This window comes from Schistocerca piceifrons, chromosome 9 (genome assembly GCF_021461385.2).
Source record: "Schistocerca piceifrons isolate TAMUIC-IGC-003096 chromosome 9, iqSchPice1.1, whole genome shotgun sequence".
Taxonomy (NCBI): Eukaryota; Metazoa; Arthropoda; class Insecta; order Orthoptera; family Acrididae; genus Schistocerca; species Schistocerca piceifrons.
In genome coordinates this window covers 204,377,046-204,394,428 of record NC_060146.1, presented here as the reverse complement: position 1 = coordinate 204,394,428, position 17,383 = coordinate 204,377,046, and the positions used below count along the sequence as shown (strand labels likewise).

At 38.8% G+C, this 17,383-nt stretch overlaps 1 protein-coding gene across 1 annotated transcript in view; it reads left to right on the top strand.

The window, feature by feature from the left end:
* The window catches only part of LOC124717377 (protein PALS1-like), a 550,527-nt gene that overhangs the window by 497,183 nt on the left and 35,961 nt on the right, over positions 1-17,383 (top strand). Inside the window, exons 8-9 of the mRNA XM_047244219.1 lie at positions 6,688-6,930; positions 11,738-11,937. Of these exons, the coding sequence (XP_047100175.1) occupies positions 6,688-6,930; positions 11,738-11,937 (443 nt within the window). The remainder of the gene's footprint in view (positions 1-6,687; positions 6,931-11,737; positions 11,938-17,383) is intronic.

Genomic DNA, 17,383 nt, shown 5'->3' with positions numbered 1-17,383 from the left:
ACACACAATGCATTGCTTGCAGTCTTCACAAAATTAACTTCCTTGTGGCTGCAGTCCCACTAGGATTAACTGGTTTAAGTGAAGCTACTTCATGCCTCCTCTCATTTCGCTTGTCTCAAGGATCGTAAAGTGGAAGGTCAGCAAGATAGCTTCAGCAATGAGACGTACTGGTGTTGGGCTTGTATCTGTTCTGAGGGGCCGTGACTTGCCTCATTTAAACTCTTCTATTAGTAGAGTTAATTTAGAGGTAGAACGGCTCCTTGGATCAGGTATGGGGTCTCATATTGGTGCGGTTCCTGTTGACTATCAATAGGTGGGATCATACAAGACACGGCAAGGAAAGGGAAGGCAAAGGCTAACTATCACGTGTGGTAAAGTATCAGTGATTACAAGTGACAGAAAAGCAGTTTTTTAGGGTAGGAAAGGCAGAAACGAAAGATGTTCAGAGACAGGTTGAAAATGACATTCCCATTGCTAAAACAGTGGAGATGTCCAGAAATTGACAGAATATACAAGTATTGAGGGGTACGCATAATGAGTTGCTTATTCGTGTTGAAGAATTAGTGTTGAGCAAACTACTTGGCATAATCTGCCTCTCTGAACTCATGTGATGATTGCGATAGATACATTAAGTGTTGCAGGATTCAAGTTAGCCTCTTACTTCTGTAGAGAAAATATGTAGAAAGGAGGAGTTGCCACATTTGTCAGAAACTGTTTTAATTTCCAGAACATTGACAATAACAAAATTTGCTCAGAGCAGCACTTATAAGCTTTTGTAACAGTAGTAATATTTCATAAGAAGTCCCTTATAATTGTAAGTGTATACAGAGCACCTTCAGGAAGCTTTAACCTCTTCATAAAAAATCTGGAAGCTCTGTTGTCCAATCTCGCAGTTAAAAAAAAAGAGGGGGGGTAGTGGTTGCTGGTGATTTTAATGTGGATTTATTGAAAACCTCTGTCAGTGGACAGTTATTGCAATCAGTAACACTGTCATTCAGTTTCATTCCCACTGCAAACTTTGCAGCTGCAGTATATAAATGCTCTAAGACTGCTATTGATAATATCTTTGTAGACAAATCTAGGGAAAAAAGTCATATCACAAAACCAATAGTAAATGGGTTATCTGATCATAACATGCAGTATCTTATGTTAAAGTTGAAACAGTGTCAGGATGTAAAATCTATTAAATCTGAACAGAGGAGGCTAATTAATCACTCAAAAATTGAGAATTTTAGGAGATTGCTCAAAGACTTAAACTGCATAGATGTTTACAGTATTTCGGACTCAAATGGAAAATGCAGATCATTCGTTAATAAAGTAACTACGTCACTTTAAAATTGTTTTCCCCTAAAGGTAACTCAGATCAAAGAGAAGTCTAAAAATAAACCATGGATTACACAAGGAATAAAGGTATCATGTGGAGCAAAAAGAAAACTGCATCAACTATCTAGGAACAGCTGTCCATTGTAAAGCATTGCAAAGAATACTGCCAAATATTGAAGCAAATAATTGAAATCTAAGCATCTTTATTATGAGAAAAACATAATTCCACCAAGCAACAAAACAAAAACTGTATGGGATATAGTGAAGACAGACAGAGGTGCGACCAGAAGGGAAGAGGAACAGATAACTTTAAAAATAAATAAGACATCGGTAACAAGTGCATCTAGTGTTGCAAACCTCTTAAACAAGTACTTTGCTTATGTTACTGACAGCTTGGGGTTATCAGGTTCAGTAAACAGTGTAATGGAATATCTGAGACCAGTCTCTACAAATGACTTCAGTAAGATGGGAGTGACACTCACTTCTCTAAAAGAAGTATTGTCCATTGCAAAATCCTTAAAATCAAAGTATTCTGGTGGCTATGATAACAAATCAATGAAGTTAACAAAGAATGTTCTCGTGAGTTGAGTTCTACCTTAAGTAATTGTGAAATCAGTCTCGTATCAGCGAACACTTTCAGATTGGTTAAAACACGCTGAAGTTAAGCCTCTTTATGAGAAGGGGGATAAAGAAATACCATCAACTATTGACCAGTTTAACTTTTTCCAGTGCCTTCAAAAACATTTGGAAAGGTTGTGTTAAAGTGTCTTCTTAAGCTTCTGACTGCAAACAATATATTGTCCAAGTCACAGTTTGGTTTCCTTAAGGGTTCTGACAAAGGGAATGCTTTTTACATATACAGTGAGTATGAACTTAATTCATTATATAACAAATTAGAGGCTACTGGCAATTTCTGTGACCAGTCAAAAGCCTTAGACTGTGTGTCTCCCTGAATTCTCCTAAGTAAATTAGAATTTTATGGTATCACTGGCAGTACTGCAATATGGTTTGAGCTTTATCTAACTAACAGGAACAAAGGGTGTAATTGTGAAATACCTGTGGAATAATCAACCAGTCTTCATCTGATAGGAATTGATTCCATATTGTGTTCCTCAAGGTTATATTTTGGGTCTGTTGCTTTTTCTTGTGTACATTAATGACCTCTCACCTGTTACATTGCCAGATGCTAAGTTTGTTTCATTTACAGATGATACAAACATTGCAGTAAATATCAAACCAATTACAGATTTAGAAATGGCTGCTAATCAAATGTTTGCTGACATTAATAAATGGTTTAAAGCTAATTCACTGTCATTAAACTTTGAAAAGACCCACTATATGCAGTTCAGAACCTGTAAGAGATTTCCTTCCAGCACGTGTATAACATATGAAGACATGCAGGTGGAAGAGGTTGACATGTTAAATTTATGGGATTACAACTCAACAATAAATTCAGTTGGGAAGGGCGTACCACAGAATTGCTGAATCACCTAAACAAGTCTGTATTTACAATGTGAATGACGTCAGATGTAAGACATACATATCAAAAAAAACTTGCATACTTTTTTTACTTTCATCCTATTATATCATATGGGATCATATTTTGGGGTAACTCATCAAAGCGAGCAAAAGATTTTAGAGTGCAAAAGTGTGTAATAAGATTCATTTGTTGTGTAAATTCAAGAACATCATGAAGAAACATGTTCAAGGAACTGAGTGTTCTAGCCACTGCTTCTCAGTATATTTATTCCTTAATGACACGAGATGCAAATAATATGTCTATTTCCAGCCAATAGCTCAACACACAGTATCAGTACTAGGAATAAGAACAGTCTACATAAAGATCTAAAGTTGCCTACATTGGTCGAGAAACAGGTCCAGTATTCAGGAACCCAAATTTTCAACAAATTGCCAGCAACCATTAGAAACTTGGTTTCAGATGAAACACAATTTAAATATAATTTTTTTGACAGGCAACTCCTTCTGATCTATAGATGAATGTCTTAACAGGAACTGTTAGACCAGCTTAAGCAAAAATGTCTGTTAGATTTCAGTTTTGACAGAACTGGTCACAACAGTCAAGATTTGGTGTTTTTTGTAGTAAATTTATTAAAAGTGCAAAACTATGTTTCATTCTGACAGTGTATTCATTCTATAAGTATTAGCGTTTCCAGTTTACTATAATGTATTAACATATCTGACAATCTCCTGACAAATGATCAGGGAAGTGAGTACAATATTCAAACATTCTGTGTGTTTTGTGTTATCCTTTCTGACATTTTCTACACCCAAGAGAATCATCTCATTTTTGGGTCTGTGATGTGAGAACTGAATCTAATCCAATCTAATCTTAGAGGTGTAGGTAGATAATCCTGCTTTTCTTTTCGATATTTCTCTTACTCTTTCTTTAAGCGTAATAAGAGTTAAACCAAATGCGGTAGGCCTATAGGGGGCATTGTGAAAATACATATGTCTATAATGTTCTACTTCTAAGAAACTCGATTTTAACAAACTATTTAATCAAATGATAATATTATTGCAAATCATTTTGTTTCTCTATTAAAAACCAAGACAATTGTGTGTCCCAAATGATTTTACTGGGACAGTTATGTGAAAACTGGGACTGTCCTGGCAAACCCAAGATGTCTGATCAGCCTATCAATATGTAACCAACATCCTGGTAGGGCATGAAGTTTAGTCAGCCTTTTGTAAATATTATCTACGACTGTGATTCTTAAAAGTCTTTAAAGAAATGCATGTTGTCAAAAAGTACTTAATAAATTAAATCTAACACAGAATACAAATTGGAAGGCACACTAACACGGAATTGACTCAATTAATGTTCTGAGAGGTTCAAGTAAAAACAGCATGTCCTACATCACTGTTCCCCAGTACTAATTGCTTCAGACTGATTTTGGAGTTGATAGTATAAACATGCATGAAGCTCTCTGCAATATGGTGCTATGTAAATGGTCTTAAGATGTACTAGAGGGTGACTCAAAAATACGTTAACGTTTGAAAATATGTCACAGAATAATGTAGCTAGAGAGCAGCTGCCAAGACAGCAGTTACAGAAGCTAAATCTTCTTATTATGACTGTCTGAATGATAAACTAGACACACTTGAAGGAATAAATAAAATTTGTTGCTTAGCCAAAGCATGTCTCCGAGCCACCCAGGGCGTCGGTCACGTCACACACATCGAGGACAAAGACGGTTGACTCCTTCGGCACCCTCTCAACATTCTCATCAGATGGAGTTATTATCTCCAAAATCATCAATGAGGAATTTGACCTTCCTCCAATACTGAGTGTCGATCCTATTGATGGACCTGTACTACCAGTTACCATCCAGGAAGTCAAGGAAGCGGTCAAGAAGATAAAGAAGATGAAAATTACTGGCCCTGATTACATAACACGTGAAGTAATGAAGATCCTAGGCCAGAAGGTGCCACAATTCTTACTACCCTCTTTAACAGAACTGCTGATGAGATTATAGTCCCAGCAGTCTGGACAACTAGTGTCACACTGCCAATCTGGAATGGAAAAGGTGATGTGACAGAATTGAAAGATAGGGTTTTGTAGCCAAAGGGTGGGGAATGACATGGTGTGTTGGAGTCCTGAACAAAACCAACCTGGTTCCAGAAAAAAAAGTCTTGCATGCCTCTTGTAGTATAATCTTGTCTCTGCAGTCCTTACATGAGTAATACATAGGTAGTTGTACAGTGTTCCCGATACTGCTAATTGAAGACTTGTGACCAAGTTTTTGCTGGATAGTTGCATCTATTTTCAGGCATTTGCCACTTCAAGTTTTCCAGTGTTTCTGTAAGTCATACAAATCTGTGACCGTTTATGCTGCCCTGCTTTTTGTACGGTCAATATTTTTTTTTCAGCCTTGTCATATATTTCACGGTTGTTACTCTGTTTCAGGATTCATCGCCAAGAGTGTAATTGAACAATAAAGGTGTTTACCTGTTTATTCCAGTATTTCAATCTACATTTTTGCTGTCAGTATTTTACAATGTTAGGCTGTAAACACACAACATGACACATTGTTTATGTCAGGAATGTATCAAGTGGCATTTTATAAAGCATTGTGTAAAGGGGAAAATAATAAATAGTGGGCCTATTAAGCAAGAACTTTACAATAACAATAGATTAAAATGTGCTGCAGAAGTTATAGTTTTTGTAACAGTAAGAATGGTGTCCCCCCTCCCCACAAACCATGCACCCTGCCCTAGTGGGATAGCTGGCATGCCTCAACAACATGAATAGCCACACTCTAGATGCGGCCTCATTGGAGGAGCATCTGTGGAGAGACAAGACTACCATATGGTTCCCAGAGAGGGGCGGTATAGTAGAAACCACCTTGCATACAGATCAGTCTGGATTCCACAGAGATGTAGGAACTCACACAACCAGTTCCGCCCCTTCGTTTGAAGAATAAATGGAGGAAGGCAAAATTAGTTATACACTCCTGGTCAAAAGTTTTTGATCACCCATGATAAAAGCTATATACGTTATTTCAACCTACAAACTAGATGGACTAAAAAAAAATATTTTCTCTCTCTCTTTCACTAGATACAACATGTATGGTTTAGTGTGTAGCTTCTTCAAAATATTTGCTGTTTTCCCTCAGAACAGCTGCACAAAGTATTGGCATTCTGGAGGTAAGATTTTGTAGTGCTTTTGCAGATCTTGCAGTCCAACATCCCTGTAAATTATTCTGTACTTGGTCAGTTTTCTGACCTCTGTGTCAAGTTTATCCCATAAAAGTTCAGCAGGATTTAAGTCAAGTGAATAACTCAGCCGAATGATATTCTCCATTTCTGCCCATTTTCCTTTTCTGTTGACATACCCTCTGTACATTGTCCTACTGAAGAAGAAACCCATGACCAATAAGTCTCTTGCCAGGTGGAACTAAATTGTTGATCAGTATCCTATGATAACTTTCCTTGTCAATGTTCCATTAATTCTCACTAGATCACCAGCTTTATCACCCACAAAACATCCTCATCCACACACCGTGACCGACCCTGTCGCACATTGACTCTTCGTACATCCTCCACAAAGTTGACCGACAGCCGTTCGATGGAGGCTTCCAAAGCAGCAGAAAGGGATGGTCAGTTTGATAGGCGAGAGAAGTGTCGGAGGTAAAGTTTGCAGAGGGGGACCAGTGCTTGAATACAGTAAGCATTTTTAAATGGGCATAGTTTATGTAGAAATGAAGAGATCTGCACAGTATACAATAGCATGGAAAGCTGCATCAAAGTTGTCTTCAGAATGAAAATAACAACAACAACAACAACAACAGCAACAGCAACGCTGACAATTTGGTGGGAGTAACAGCCCTATTTTGGTTCCAGGGTGCCACAGTGAGAAACGAAGGAGAAGCTGTCATCATTGGACGGATAGTGCGGGGAGGGGCAGCAGAGAAGTCTGGCCTGCTCCGCGAGGGCGACGAGATCCTCGAGGTGAATGGCATCGAGATGCGTGGGAAGTCCGTGAACGAGGTGTGCGACATCCTTGCCGGTATGACAGGCACACTGTCCTTTCTCGTGGTTGGAAGCAGCAACCAGCCTCCGCCACCACCACGGGAGACCACCATTGTAAGTGCTCGAGGCTGAGCTCTCCTGGTAATACTGCTCTTGCTCTTTATTTATCTAGAGCTCTTGCTCTTTATTTATCTATAAACCACTTTGGCACAATGCATTTATTTAGTGACACAAAAGTTGCTTTTTTATTTTAAATAAAAACTGCTAATAACACATTAATAGCTGTTCTTGTATCAAGAAGTTGCTAGAAAGTTAAGCATCAAACAAAGCAAGTTCATTTTATGCATAAGTATGTACTATGTTTTACTCATTTTTCTCTCTTGCTTCCCACTCCTTAATTAAGGCTAGGCTTTTCATGTAATGATTGAAATACATTTCTTCAATTTTTCTGTCATTGATCAACATCAGATCAGCTGTTCACAACCCAAGTTTTACAGACAAGAAGACAGTATCCTTCAGGAACTAAGTTAATCAGAGAGTGACTGGCCAAATATCTTCACAGATCAAAAGCTAGACAGGGAATGTCGTAGAATTGACACGCAGTGACCATATTTATAATCTTATGTTTCCCCAAGAAATTTTGGGAGACAAAATCTTTTTAATTACAGTTTCATTACTAGCACATTAATTTGGGCAAAAAAAGTAACTGCCCTATTACAATCAGAAACTGATAATTAAATGCTGAATAATAAAGTTTAATGTGAAACACCTTTAATAAATTTTCAACAATTTCTGGAACATACTGATTATGTGTAACAATGTATGAAGGTTTCAATAAATAACAGCCCACATTTTTTTAAAAAAACCATTAATATACATAGACAAACGTCCTTGTTGGTGCTTCACATTTTATGTTTGTTCTGTGCACCGGTGAAGTTTCGAATGGTTCTGGCAGATGACAGAGCGATAGCACAGTGTCAAAATGGTGACTACATATGACTCACATTACAAGCAGTGTGCTGTTATTGAATTCTTGTGTGCAGAGAAAGAAACCGTGGTGAACATCCATAAACATCTGTGTGTAGTGTATGGCAATGCTGCAGTTGACAGGAATATAGTTGGGCAATGGGTAAAGAAACTTACAGTCTCAGAAAATGCAGGAACAGAGCTCCATGATCAGCCATGCTCCAGACATGCTGAATCGGGCAGCGCCATTATTTGTGCCAACCGGCACATCACAACTTGACAACTGGCTCTACCGTTTGAAGATGACGAGAATGGCAGCCATGCAGTGAAAACATGGCTATGCGTACAAGACAAGAGCTTTTACCAGCAGGAAATACGTGCTCTTCCACAACACTGGCGTATGGCCATAGAATGTGATGGCGACTGCGTAGAAAAATAGAACATGGACAAGACATCTTGATGTATATTGTCACCAAATTCTGACTCTGAGGAAAAAATGTGGGGCATTAGTTATTGAACGACCCTTATAACTGAATACATAAAAAATGTACGCACCAAGCAGTGACGGGAGAACACACACAAAGTTTTTACGGATGCAAGCTTTCGGAGCCAGTGGCTCCTTCTACTGGCAGAAGGGTTGAAGGGGGAAAGGAGGAGGCTCAAGGAAAAGGACTGGAGAGGTTTAGGAAAAGGGGTAGAGTTTGGAAAAGAACCCCGGGTCAGGGTCAACTTGCCAGACAGGATGAAAAGGAAAGACAGATTGTTGGAGACTACACCAGATGAGATTTTTTCAAATCTTGTCCAGTACAGTCCCCAACAATCAGTTTTTCCTTCTCATCCCATCCAGTAAGACTCCCCTGACCTGAGGTTCTGGCTGACTTTGTCAAACCCTACTCCTTTTCCTAAACCTCTACAGTCCTTTTCCTTCACACCCCTCCCTTCCCGTTGAACTCTTCTGATGGAAGGCAGAGCCACTGACTCTGAAAGCTTGCACACACAAAACTTTTTTTTTTTTTTAAGTGTTACTTGGATCATTAGTTCCACCATTTGTTTTCAATTACTATTTTTATTACTACATGTTAAACGTACCTGTTATACTTGGCTATAGCTTAAAAGAAATCCTCTTATTAGTTACAACACACACTGAATGGAAAAAAAATTGCTACATTGTGCTAGCATTGCAGTGTCTGTCGTTGAGTCAACACTTCCACTGTTCTATGAATTCTTACCTTTATATGAGGTGTTTGAGAAGAGTAGTGAGACTACCAAAGTTTTTACCTTCTTCAAACAATAACATTGTCCCGTTCAAAGAAAGCCCTTCATCAGCTGTACGCTGGCAGAGTTAGTTAGTTACGTATTGCATTGCTCAATCTCACAATAACCGTTATGATGTGTAATGTGTCAATTGCATAAGAAATGCACACATGAATCAAGATTTTTTTTCTTTTTTCTGTTTTCTTTTTCATTTTTCTGCTTAAAATTTTTACTGCCTACCCCATTCCCTTAAATGGCACAAAATGTATTCGAATTTCATTACAGAGTAAATGTACTGTGAGGCTGTTGTAAGAATTCCTAATTTTTTAAAAAGATGCATACAAGATGTTGTACCCCCTCACATTATTCTACCATTTTCTTTTGGGCAGTGAGTACTTTTTGACTAAGTGTTGAGTTACCACAAAATATTATTCTGTATAACATCAAAGAGTGAAAGTATGCAAAGTATGTAAGCTTGGTAATTTCTATATCCTCAAAATTGGCAATTATTCTGATTGCAGAAGTTGCTGAACCTAGTTGCTTTAGGAGATCCAAAATCTGAATTTGCCAATTGAGATTCTCATCTATATGTACACTCAAAAACTTAGTATGCTCTACCCTGGCTACTGACTTCAGTTGATGTGCTATATTTATTGAAGGAACCGTACTCATTGCAGTAGAAAATTGGATGTACTGTATTTTTTCAAAGTTCAGAACTAGTCCATTCACAGAAAACCAATCAATAACTTTTCCAAAGACATTATTTGTATAATTTTCTATTGGAGTTTCTTTTACTGGATAAATAACAACACTGGTATCGTCATTCCTGGCCTCAGTGGGAGCACTGGAAGCCTTCAACTGGTAGAGCTTGTACATGTCAGTCAGTCAGTCAGTCAGTCTTTTGAATGTTCTCCAGAGTCCCAAAGTGGCATCCTTTTGGGAAAAGAAAACACACACAAAGACTTAGATTAGGTGAATGGGGCAGGTGAGGGGAGGGGGGGGGGGGGGAGGGGCTGTGGAAAAAGAGGGATGTCTTTTGAGGTCCAAAATTCTGCGATGGAAGTGGCTGTATGACATCGGGTGTTGTCATGATGGGCAGCATCCACTTGTCTGCAATGTGCGATTCACCATTTTACTGATTGTTTCAAGGACATCTTTGTAAAACATTTGGTTCACAGGTTGTCCTGCAGAAACAAATACTTTATGCATGACACCCCTGCTGTCAAAAAATCAAATCAGCATTGTTTTGATCTTTGATTTGCTCATTCAGGCTTTTTCCAGTCGAGGAGATGTCTCAGAGTGTCACTCCTTACGTTGCCACTTTGTTGCAGGATTTTTCCTCGCTTACTCATCTGTGAACACACAATTGAGCCATTCGTCGTCATTGGAAATCCTCTCAAGAGGATCAATACAGGCATTTTTTCCACTGTTATTCTTCTCAGTCATGAGGTTTTTCAGTATCATTTAGGCACCAAAGCTTTTGCATAGGCAAAACTTTGGTCAAAATTTGATGTATAGTGAAAGTTTTTTACGAATAACAGGTCACCTGTCATCCTTACTGTTAAATATCAGTCCGGTTTCATGAGAGAGCACACGTGCACAATGTTTTTGTCAGTTTTTGAAGTTGAACGCCTCACTGAGTGAGATTCATCTCCAATGTATTCTCGCCCTTCCAAGTACGATTTATGGCGTTGAAAAACTTGTGCTCCCGATAAGGAATGTTCCCCGTAGACCAGTTTCCAGTCTCCAGAGGTCACACCAGTGGACTCCCCAAGTTTAACACAAAAGTTGATGACATAATATCGCTCTAAATTCTACTGTTCCATTTTTTTAACATCAACAAAAACACAACTTCACTGATGGCACTCTCAAAAGTGACGCGAGGGCTCTACAGAGCTCAAACTTACAAGGATGAACACACTGGTCTACACAGGTAGAACAGCACAGTGTTGCCAGATAGTTCACAGTGTTGTCAGTCTCATTACTTTTCTCACATACATTGTATTTAGTCAAGAACTTTTCATTGCAAAGGTAGCACCATACTTCACAGAAACTACAGAGCTATCATTACCTCTCCATAGCTCAAAAATGACAAGCTGAAAAAGCATAAAACTAACTAATTTATATGTAAATTGATCTCAAATATTTCATGAACCATTTGTTGCAAAATACATAGAAACTTGTTGTGAACCAAGTGAAAAAGGGCAAAAGCTGAGGACGCACAGTGTGTGTTCTGGGCTCGCCCGGCTTTGCTATTGTTATACTTTCCCTCGTATGAAGACTTTGAGCACACCCTTCCTGACAGCTGCTTGTTCTGACCAGATGTGGTTTCCAGAGGACATCCAATAAACAAGCAACTTTACCAACAATTACTGGCTAAACCATTGGCTAAACAAAGTTTTGAAGAGAAATTTTAGTCTGCAATTTGTTTTTTCTGCACGCATTTCCATATCGTATCAAAAGTCACCTTGTATTTTGAGGGTTTGTGTGGAGAAAGACACAATTTACTGTTTTTCGATCTCGTATCGAAAGAAGAAATTTTGTTTTTCTTGAGACGGTATTATCAAAATATATTTTTCAAAAAGATAGATTAGCAGCAACTCCAACAGTTTATTCTCGTGTCAGTCCAGACTGGCAGGAAAGTATTCCAAGCTACGATTGCTCGAGTACGTCACACTCGACCGGATGTTTTTTGTGGCAGATCCATATGAAGGCGCACTTCGACTACGACCCTGAGGAAGACCTGTACATCCCGTGCAGGGAGTTGGGAATCAGCTTCCAGAAGGGCGACGTGCTGCACGTTATCAGTCAGGACGATCCCAACTGGTGGCAGGCGTACCGCGAGGGTGAGGAAGACCTCACACTTGCCGGGCTCATCCCTTCCAAGTCCTTCCAGCACCAGTGAGTACAAGGCCACAAAAGGCCCCACATCTGTGGGAATCTGCTCTCTGTCTGTAATACTTTCCTTGTGCTTGAGTCCGCAGTCATCAGACTTCAGTTAGTTACTTAGACCATAGATCATGCTCATGACAAATGTTATGATATGGAAAAGAGAGAGAAGAGAGAGAGAGAGAGAGAGAGAGAGAGAGAGAGAGAGAGAGAGAGAGAGAGAGAATGTGTGACTAATAATTATTATTTTTATTAAAAAATTCCTCTATGGTGTAGAAGGACAAATAACTTTTAACTACATGTGAACATTCTTCTGCTATGTGTCAGACAGTTTACTTCCATGCACAGTGTGTCATACAGTTTTGTAGCTGTATGTTTCACCTATTACTGTGCCAAAAATATTGAGTTGGTGCATAAATTCGTAGTATTTAATATATTCTTCTTCACTATTTACAACAGTCCACCAATGCTGGGATAGCTTTTCAATTCCACCACTGTAGAAATCACATGGTTTTGAGGCAAAGAACTCATCAAGCACTGTTCAGAGCACATTTTCATCTGGAAAGTTGCTTGATAGAAGGTAGAGAAGGTGAAAATCTGAGGGTGCAAGATCAGGTGAATAAGATGAATGCAAAATGACTTACCAGCCCAACTTCTGTATGCAGAATGCAGGCAGCTGTTATTGCAGAGTAGCATCACTTCACTCAGTCTTTCTGGTCATTGTCGACAGTAATGGTTACGTCTTGGGGAAGCAATTCATAGTACACCACACTGTTGCTATTCCACCAGATGCGTAACTTTTATCTTTTGTGGATGTGTGCGAGTCTTTGTATGGTGAGTTGCTGCTTTGTTTGGGATCAGTCATTCCTTTCTTTTCCTTATGTTAGTGTAGAGACACCATTCCTCATCATCAGTAATCATACAGGATAGGAATGGTCAGTGTTGTTCATGAGCCAACTGATGACAAGCAAGCAGGGATGCACATGTGGCAACTGACTAGTTTTTGTGATCTTGATTAGAGCATGCAGTATCCAAACACCCGATTTTTGAACCTTCTCCATTGCATGCAAATCCCACATGATGATGGAATGATCACAGTTAATCACTTTTGGCAGTTGTTGAGTTTAATAACATGGATCATTGTGTATTGATGTGTTTAAATGATTTTGATCAAAGCCCAAAGTTCTTCCTGAATGTGGAGAGCCACTGACATCAAACTGACCCACCTTAAAATGTGAAAACTATTTTCTTGCAATTCTCTGTCCAATGGTATTATCCCTATAAATGGCACAAATGTTTCTAGCTGCTTCCACTGCTGTCAGTCCTCTGTTGAAATTAAACAGAGGAATATGTTGGAAATGTTCCAATTTCTCCGCTTGGCACCACACTTTCTGGTGTCCACAGCTTCACTCATTATCTCGAAATTACAAAATAGCAGTATGTTAACTCGAACAGCAAAAGTCAACTAAAAATTAAGAGTGACAGTTGAGAAATAAACCCATAGCAACTGGAATACAAACATGCAGAAATGCTACAAACTTATGCACCGACCCAATATGTTCATTAAAGGGCAACACAGATCATTTTGCCTTCTAGAACTGTATTTGTCAATATCTCTATTACTCTCAAACTTTGATGGATTGCCGATAGCAAATTTCATAAGTGCTTCATCAGGAAAGAGGGAAGGAGAGGGAAAGACGAAAGGATGTGGGTTTTAAGGGAGAGGGTAAGGAGTCATTCCAATCCCGGGAGCGGAAAGACTTACCTTAGGGGGGGAAAAGGGACAGGTATACACTCGCGCGCGCGCACACACACACACATATATCCATCCGCACATATACAGACACAAGCAGACATATATTACATATGTCTGCTTGTGTCTGTATATGTGCACAAAATTTCTTGGCAGCTTTGACTTCATCTTTACACTGTTTTTCAGAAGCCTCCACCCTCCTCCTATAGTCATCAAAAAGCTTCTTTTTCTCTTCTGCACATTTACTACTTATTAATGTTAATTTCTCATTAGTATTCTGCTCTACTTTCTTTATCTTTTCATTACAATCTTTCTCTCAACCTCCTTATTTAATTCTGAAAGTCTAGAGCTAACTACCTTAATTTCCTTTTTAATTTCTTTCTTCAGTTCATCTTTTAGACTAGTCATGTCAGTTTTAATACTACTACTGTCTACTTTCTTACTCATATGTCCACCCCAACGAGAGGCCCTAGCCACATGACATTTCCATTTCTTACTCATATTACCCAAACTATTCATAATTTGCCTTAACATTGCTTCCAAATTTTTGTCTGCCATAAACTTTTGCCCTTGCTGACTTTTGCTGTTAGGTTTCTCCTCCTTAACCTTATCGATTTCACCCACTTCGGTACTGTTTTTGTCCATTTTGTTCACATCACCAAACAACGTTTCCACCCTTGGTAGCTGAGTGGTCAGCATGACAGACTGTCAATCCTAAGGGCCCAAGTTCGATTCCCGGCTGGGTCGGAGATTTTCTCCACTCAGGGACTGGGTGTTGTGTTGTCCTAATCATCATCATCATCATCATCATCATCATCATCATCATCATTTCATCCCCATCGATGCACAAGTCGCCAAAGTGGTGTCAAATCGAAAGACTTGCACCAGGCGAGCAGTCTACCCGACGGGAGGCCCTCGTCACACAGCATTATTATTATTACCACACAATGTAGCTGACACTTTAATCATTTCATCTACAATAGGACTTCTGTCCCCATCATTCAAAGTTACGTTCATGTCTGATTTGTAGCCACCATCGTCTACGGAACAGTTGCCTATTGTCTCTTGTCTCCCATCACACCGTCTTCTTCGTTATGGTCACTCATTATGTATCACTTAATACAAAACAGCTTTTGCAATGAATTACCTTGTTTTTAATCGCTTGTCGGCTCCTGCTCTGCTGTGGATATCTCAATTCGTTGTCTGCTGTAAGTTGTAATTATCTCAGCAAGGCGTCTTGTTTATCTTGGTCAGCTGTGTCCACCTGCATGCTGCTTGGCTGCTCCTGTACTCAATGGCTGCTTCCATAAAACCACTCGCTGACTGGGTGCTGTCCTACTGTGGCTATGAAACCCCAGTGCTGATTGGCTGTAGCATCTTTTCCATTTAAATCCCCTGTGAACCACTCGAGTTCACACTTCACTGTGACAGTTTTGTGAATTCGAGTTTATTGTGCCTACATACAACAGTCCTTACGTTGGGGCACCATATGAGACAGTTTGCCTTCTTTACTTCTTCATTTGTTGTCCTCAGTGTCGATGTACTGCACTGCTACACTAGCTGAAAAATGTGTTGTGGAAGCACAACACTGACTACTTTAAATGATGTAGCCAACAGGTACACATTTGTGTTTCACAGTACTTTACTTTCACTTTTCACAACCCCCCATATACACATTTGATATGGCCAGTGTGCACTATTGTTTAACTTTCAATAAGCCTCATTAATGGTTTTCAGGCGAACATCCACATACTGCTACAATAGTTTACTGTTGAATATCTATAAGCAGTAAAAATCTAATCACAAAGTTCACAGTTCTTGTGGAATAGAAAGGTACATACAGAGCAGACACTATCGTCGTTTTAACAGACGGCCTAATATCGCGGTCTTGCAGTAGCGTTCTCGCTTCCTGCACCCAGGCTCCCGGGTTCAATTCCCGGCGGGGTCAGCGATTTTCTCTGCCTCGAGAAGACTGGGTGGTTGTTGTTGTTGTTGTTGTTGTTGTTGCTGTTGTCTTCATCATCATCATTTATCCCCATTACGGTCAGAAGAAGGCAATGGCAAACCACCTCCACTACGACCTTGCCTATGGGCAGTGCATGTCTCCCGCATCATTCCCTACACTCCTCAGAGTATGGGACCTCATCATCAATTGTATAACACTTATTTCACAGTTAAGTTGAAGAATTATTGTTGTTCTAACCAACACAGGTTTCTCGCCTGAAACTCGGCCGTGGACTGACTGTCTCGAGACCAAAAGTTGGGCCCTTATATATCCTCACAATAATACGTACTGAAACTACATATTGTTCGAAGTTTAATTTAGAGAAATTACAATTAAAACTTAACTCATTTGCTTAACTGAATACATCAAAAAATTCATTCCTTTCAACAGTTTCTTCTACTACAAGGGTTAGGCCAAATTATTTGTTTTAATCATGAAATTAACAAATATAGTTATGCAAACAATACTTTTGACAAAAACTGTTAATTACTTTGGAATTAACTAAGGGCTGGCTTTGCTAACATGTTTTTGAATAGAGCCAAATAGATACTTTAAGATTACTATTTGTTGTTCCTCCAAATGTTTATAATTGGCACAGAATTTATATTTGTTTATAAGTCAACAACAGACTTTAAGTTATGAAGCTATTACTGATTTCATCCTATAACAAGAGATACTAATTAGTAAGAGTCGAAATAAATTATAAAATCAATTACTTACATAAAACTGTGCACAAAATTAGACCTGATGTTACATTCTTTAAAACTGAGGGCCAATCTTTCTCTGTTACGAAAATGTAGATTATACTCACATATGTTAATGGTAATTAGTTATGAAAAAATGAATTTTAAGAAGGCAGATGACAAAACAAGAGGGGAAGTAAAAATTATCCCAGCTTGCTTCATCACAAGTATGCCAAACTGTTGTAGGTATGATACCTCACATTGTCATTATTACACACTTCTTAGCAACAAACACTATTTTCCTCAATCACGAGTTACCCCAGAATATGATGCCAAAAGACATTACTGAATGATAATTGGAGAAGTAAGTCAACTTTCTTACATCTGCATGCCCAGAATCTAACATTGTGTTTTTCTTGCCCTTCCATGACAATTATGACGACCATCATAAACACTTACTCTCTCAAACAGTCTTACATTGGTGTTACAGTAATTAATATTACGGCTGTTATCCAAACTGTGGATATTTGTTAATCACAAACTCTTCAAATGCATTGTGAAGCTGTTATTTGTAAGGATAATTTCTTTAACAGCTGTGTTCAAACAGTTTGAAGATGTGCACGACAGAGAAGGCCCCTGCTGTTTTCAAGAGTTCATTTTCTAAAGGATATTGGTGTGTGAAAGTAAACTGACCTCCCAATAGTGTCACCAACAAAATGACATGTAGAAGAAAAGTTACTTGTGATTTGGTAGCATTATCACACTATAGTAATCTGTATCTTAAATTGTGTTTTGATATTTCCCTTCGTATCATCGTCTTCAAAGATAACAGTCAATTCTAGTTCGTTGAAGGCAATGTGAACTGAAAATAATGTAGTAAAATAAACAGCAGAATTGACATAGTTTTGCTTTATCATTTTCATGTTACACGGTAGTTTTTTGGTTTGCTTCTGCGAGTCAGCATTTTTTTCCCCTAGTGTGCACAGCTGTTCAGATTTTTATGCAGTATGTCTCAGG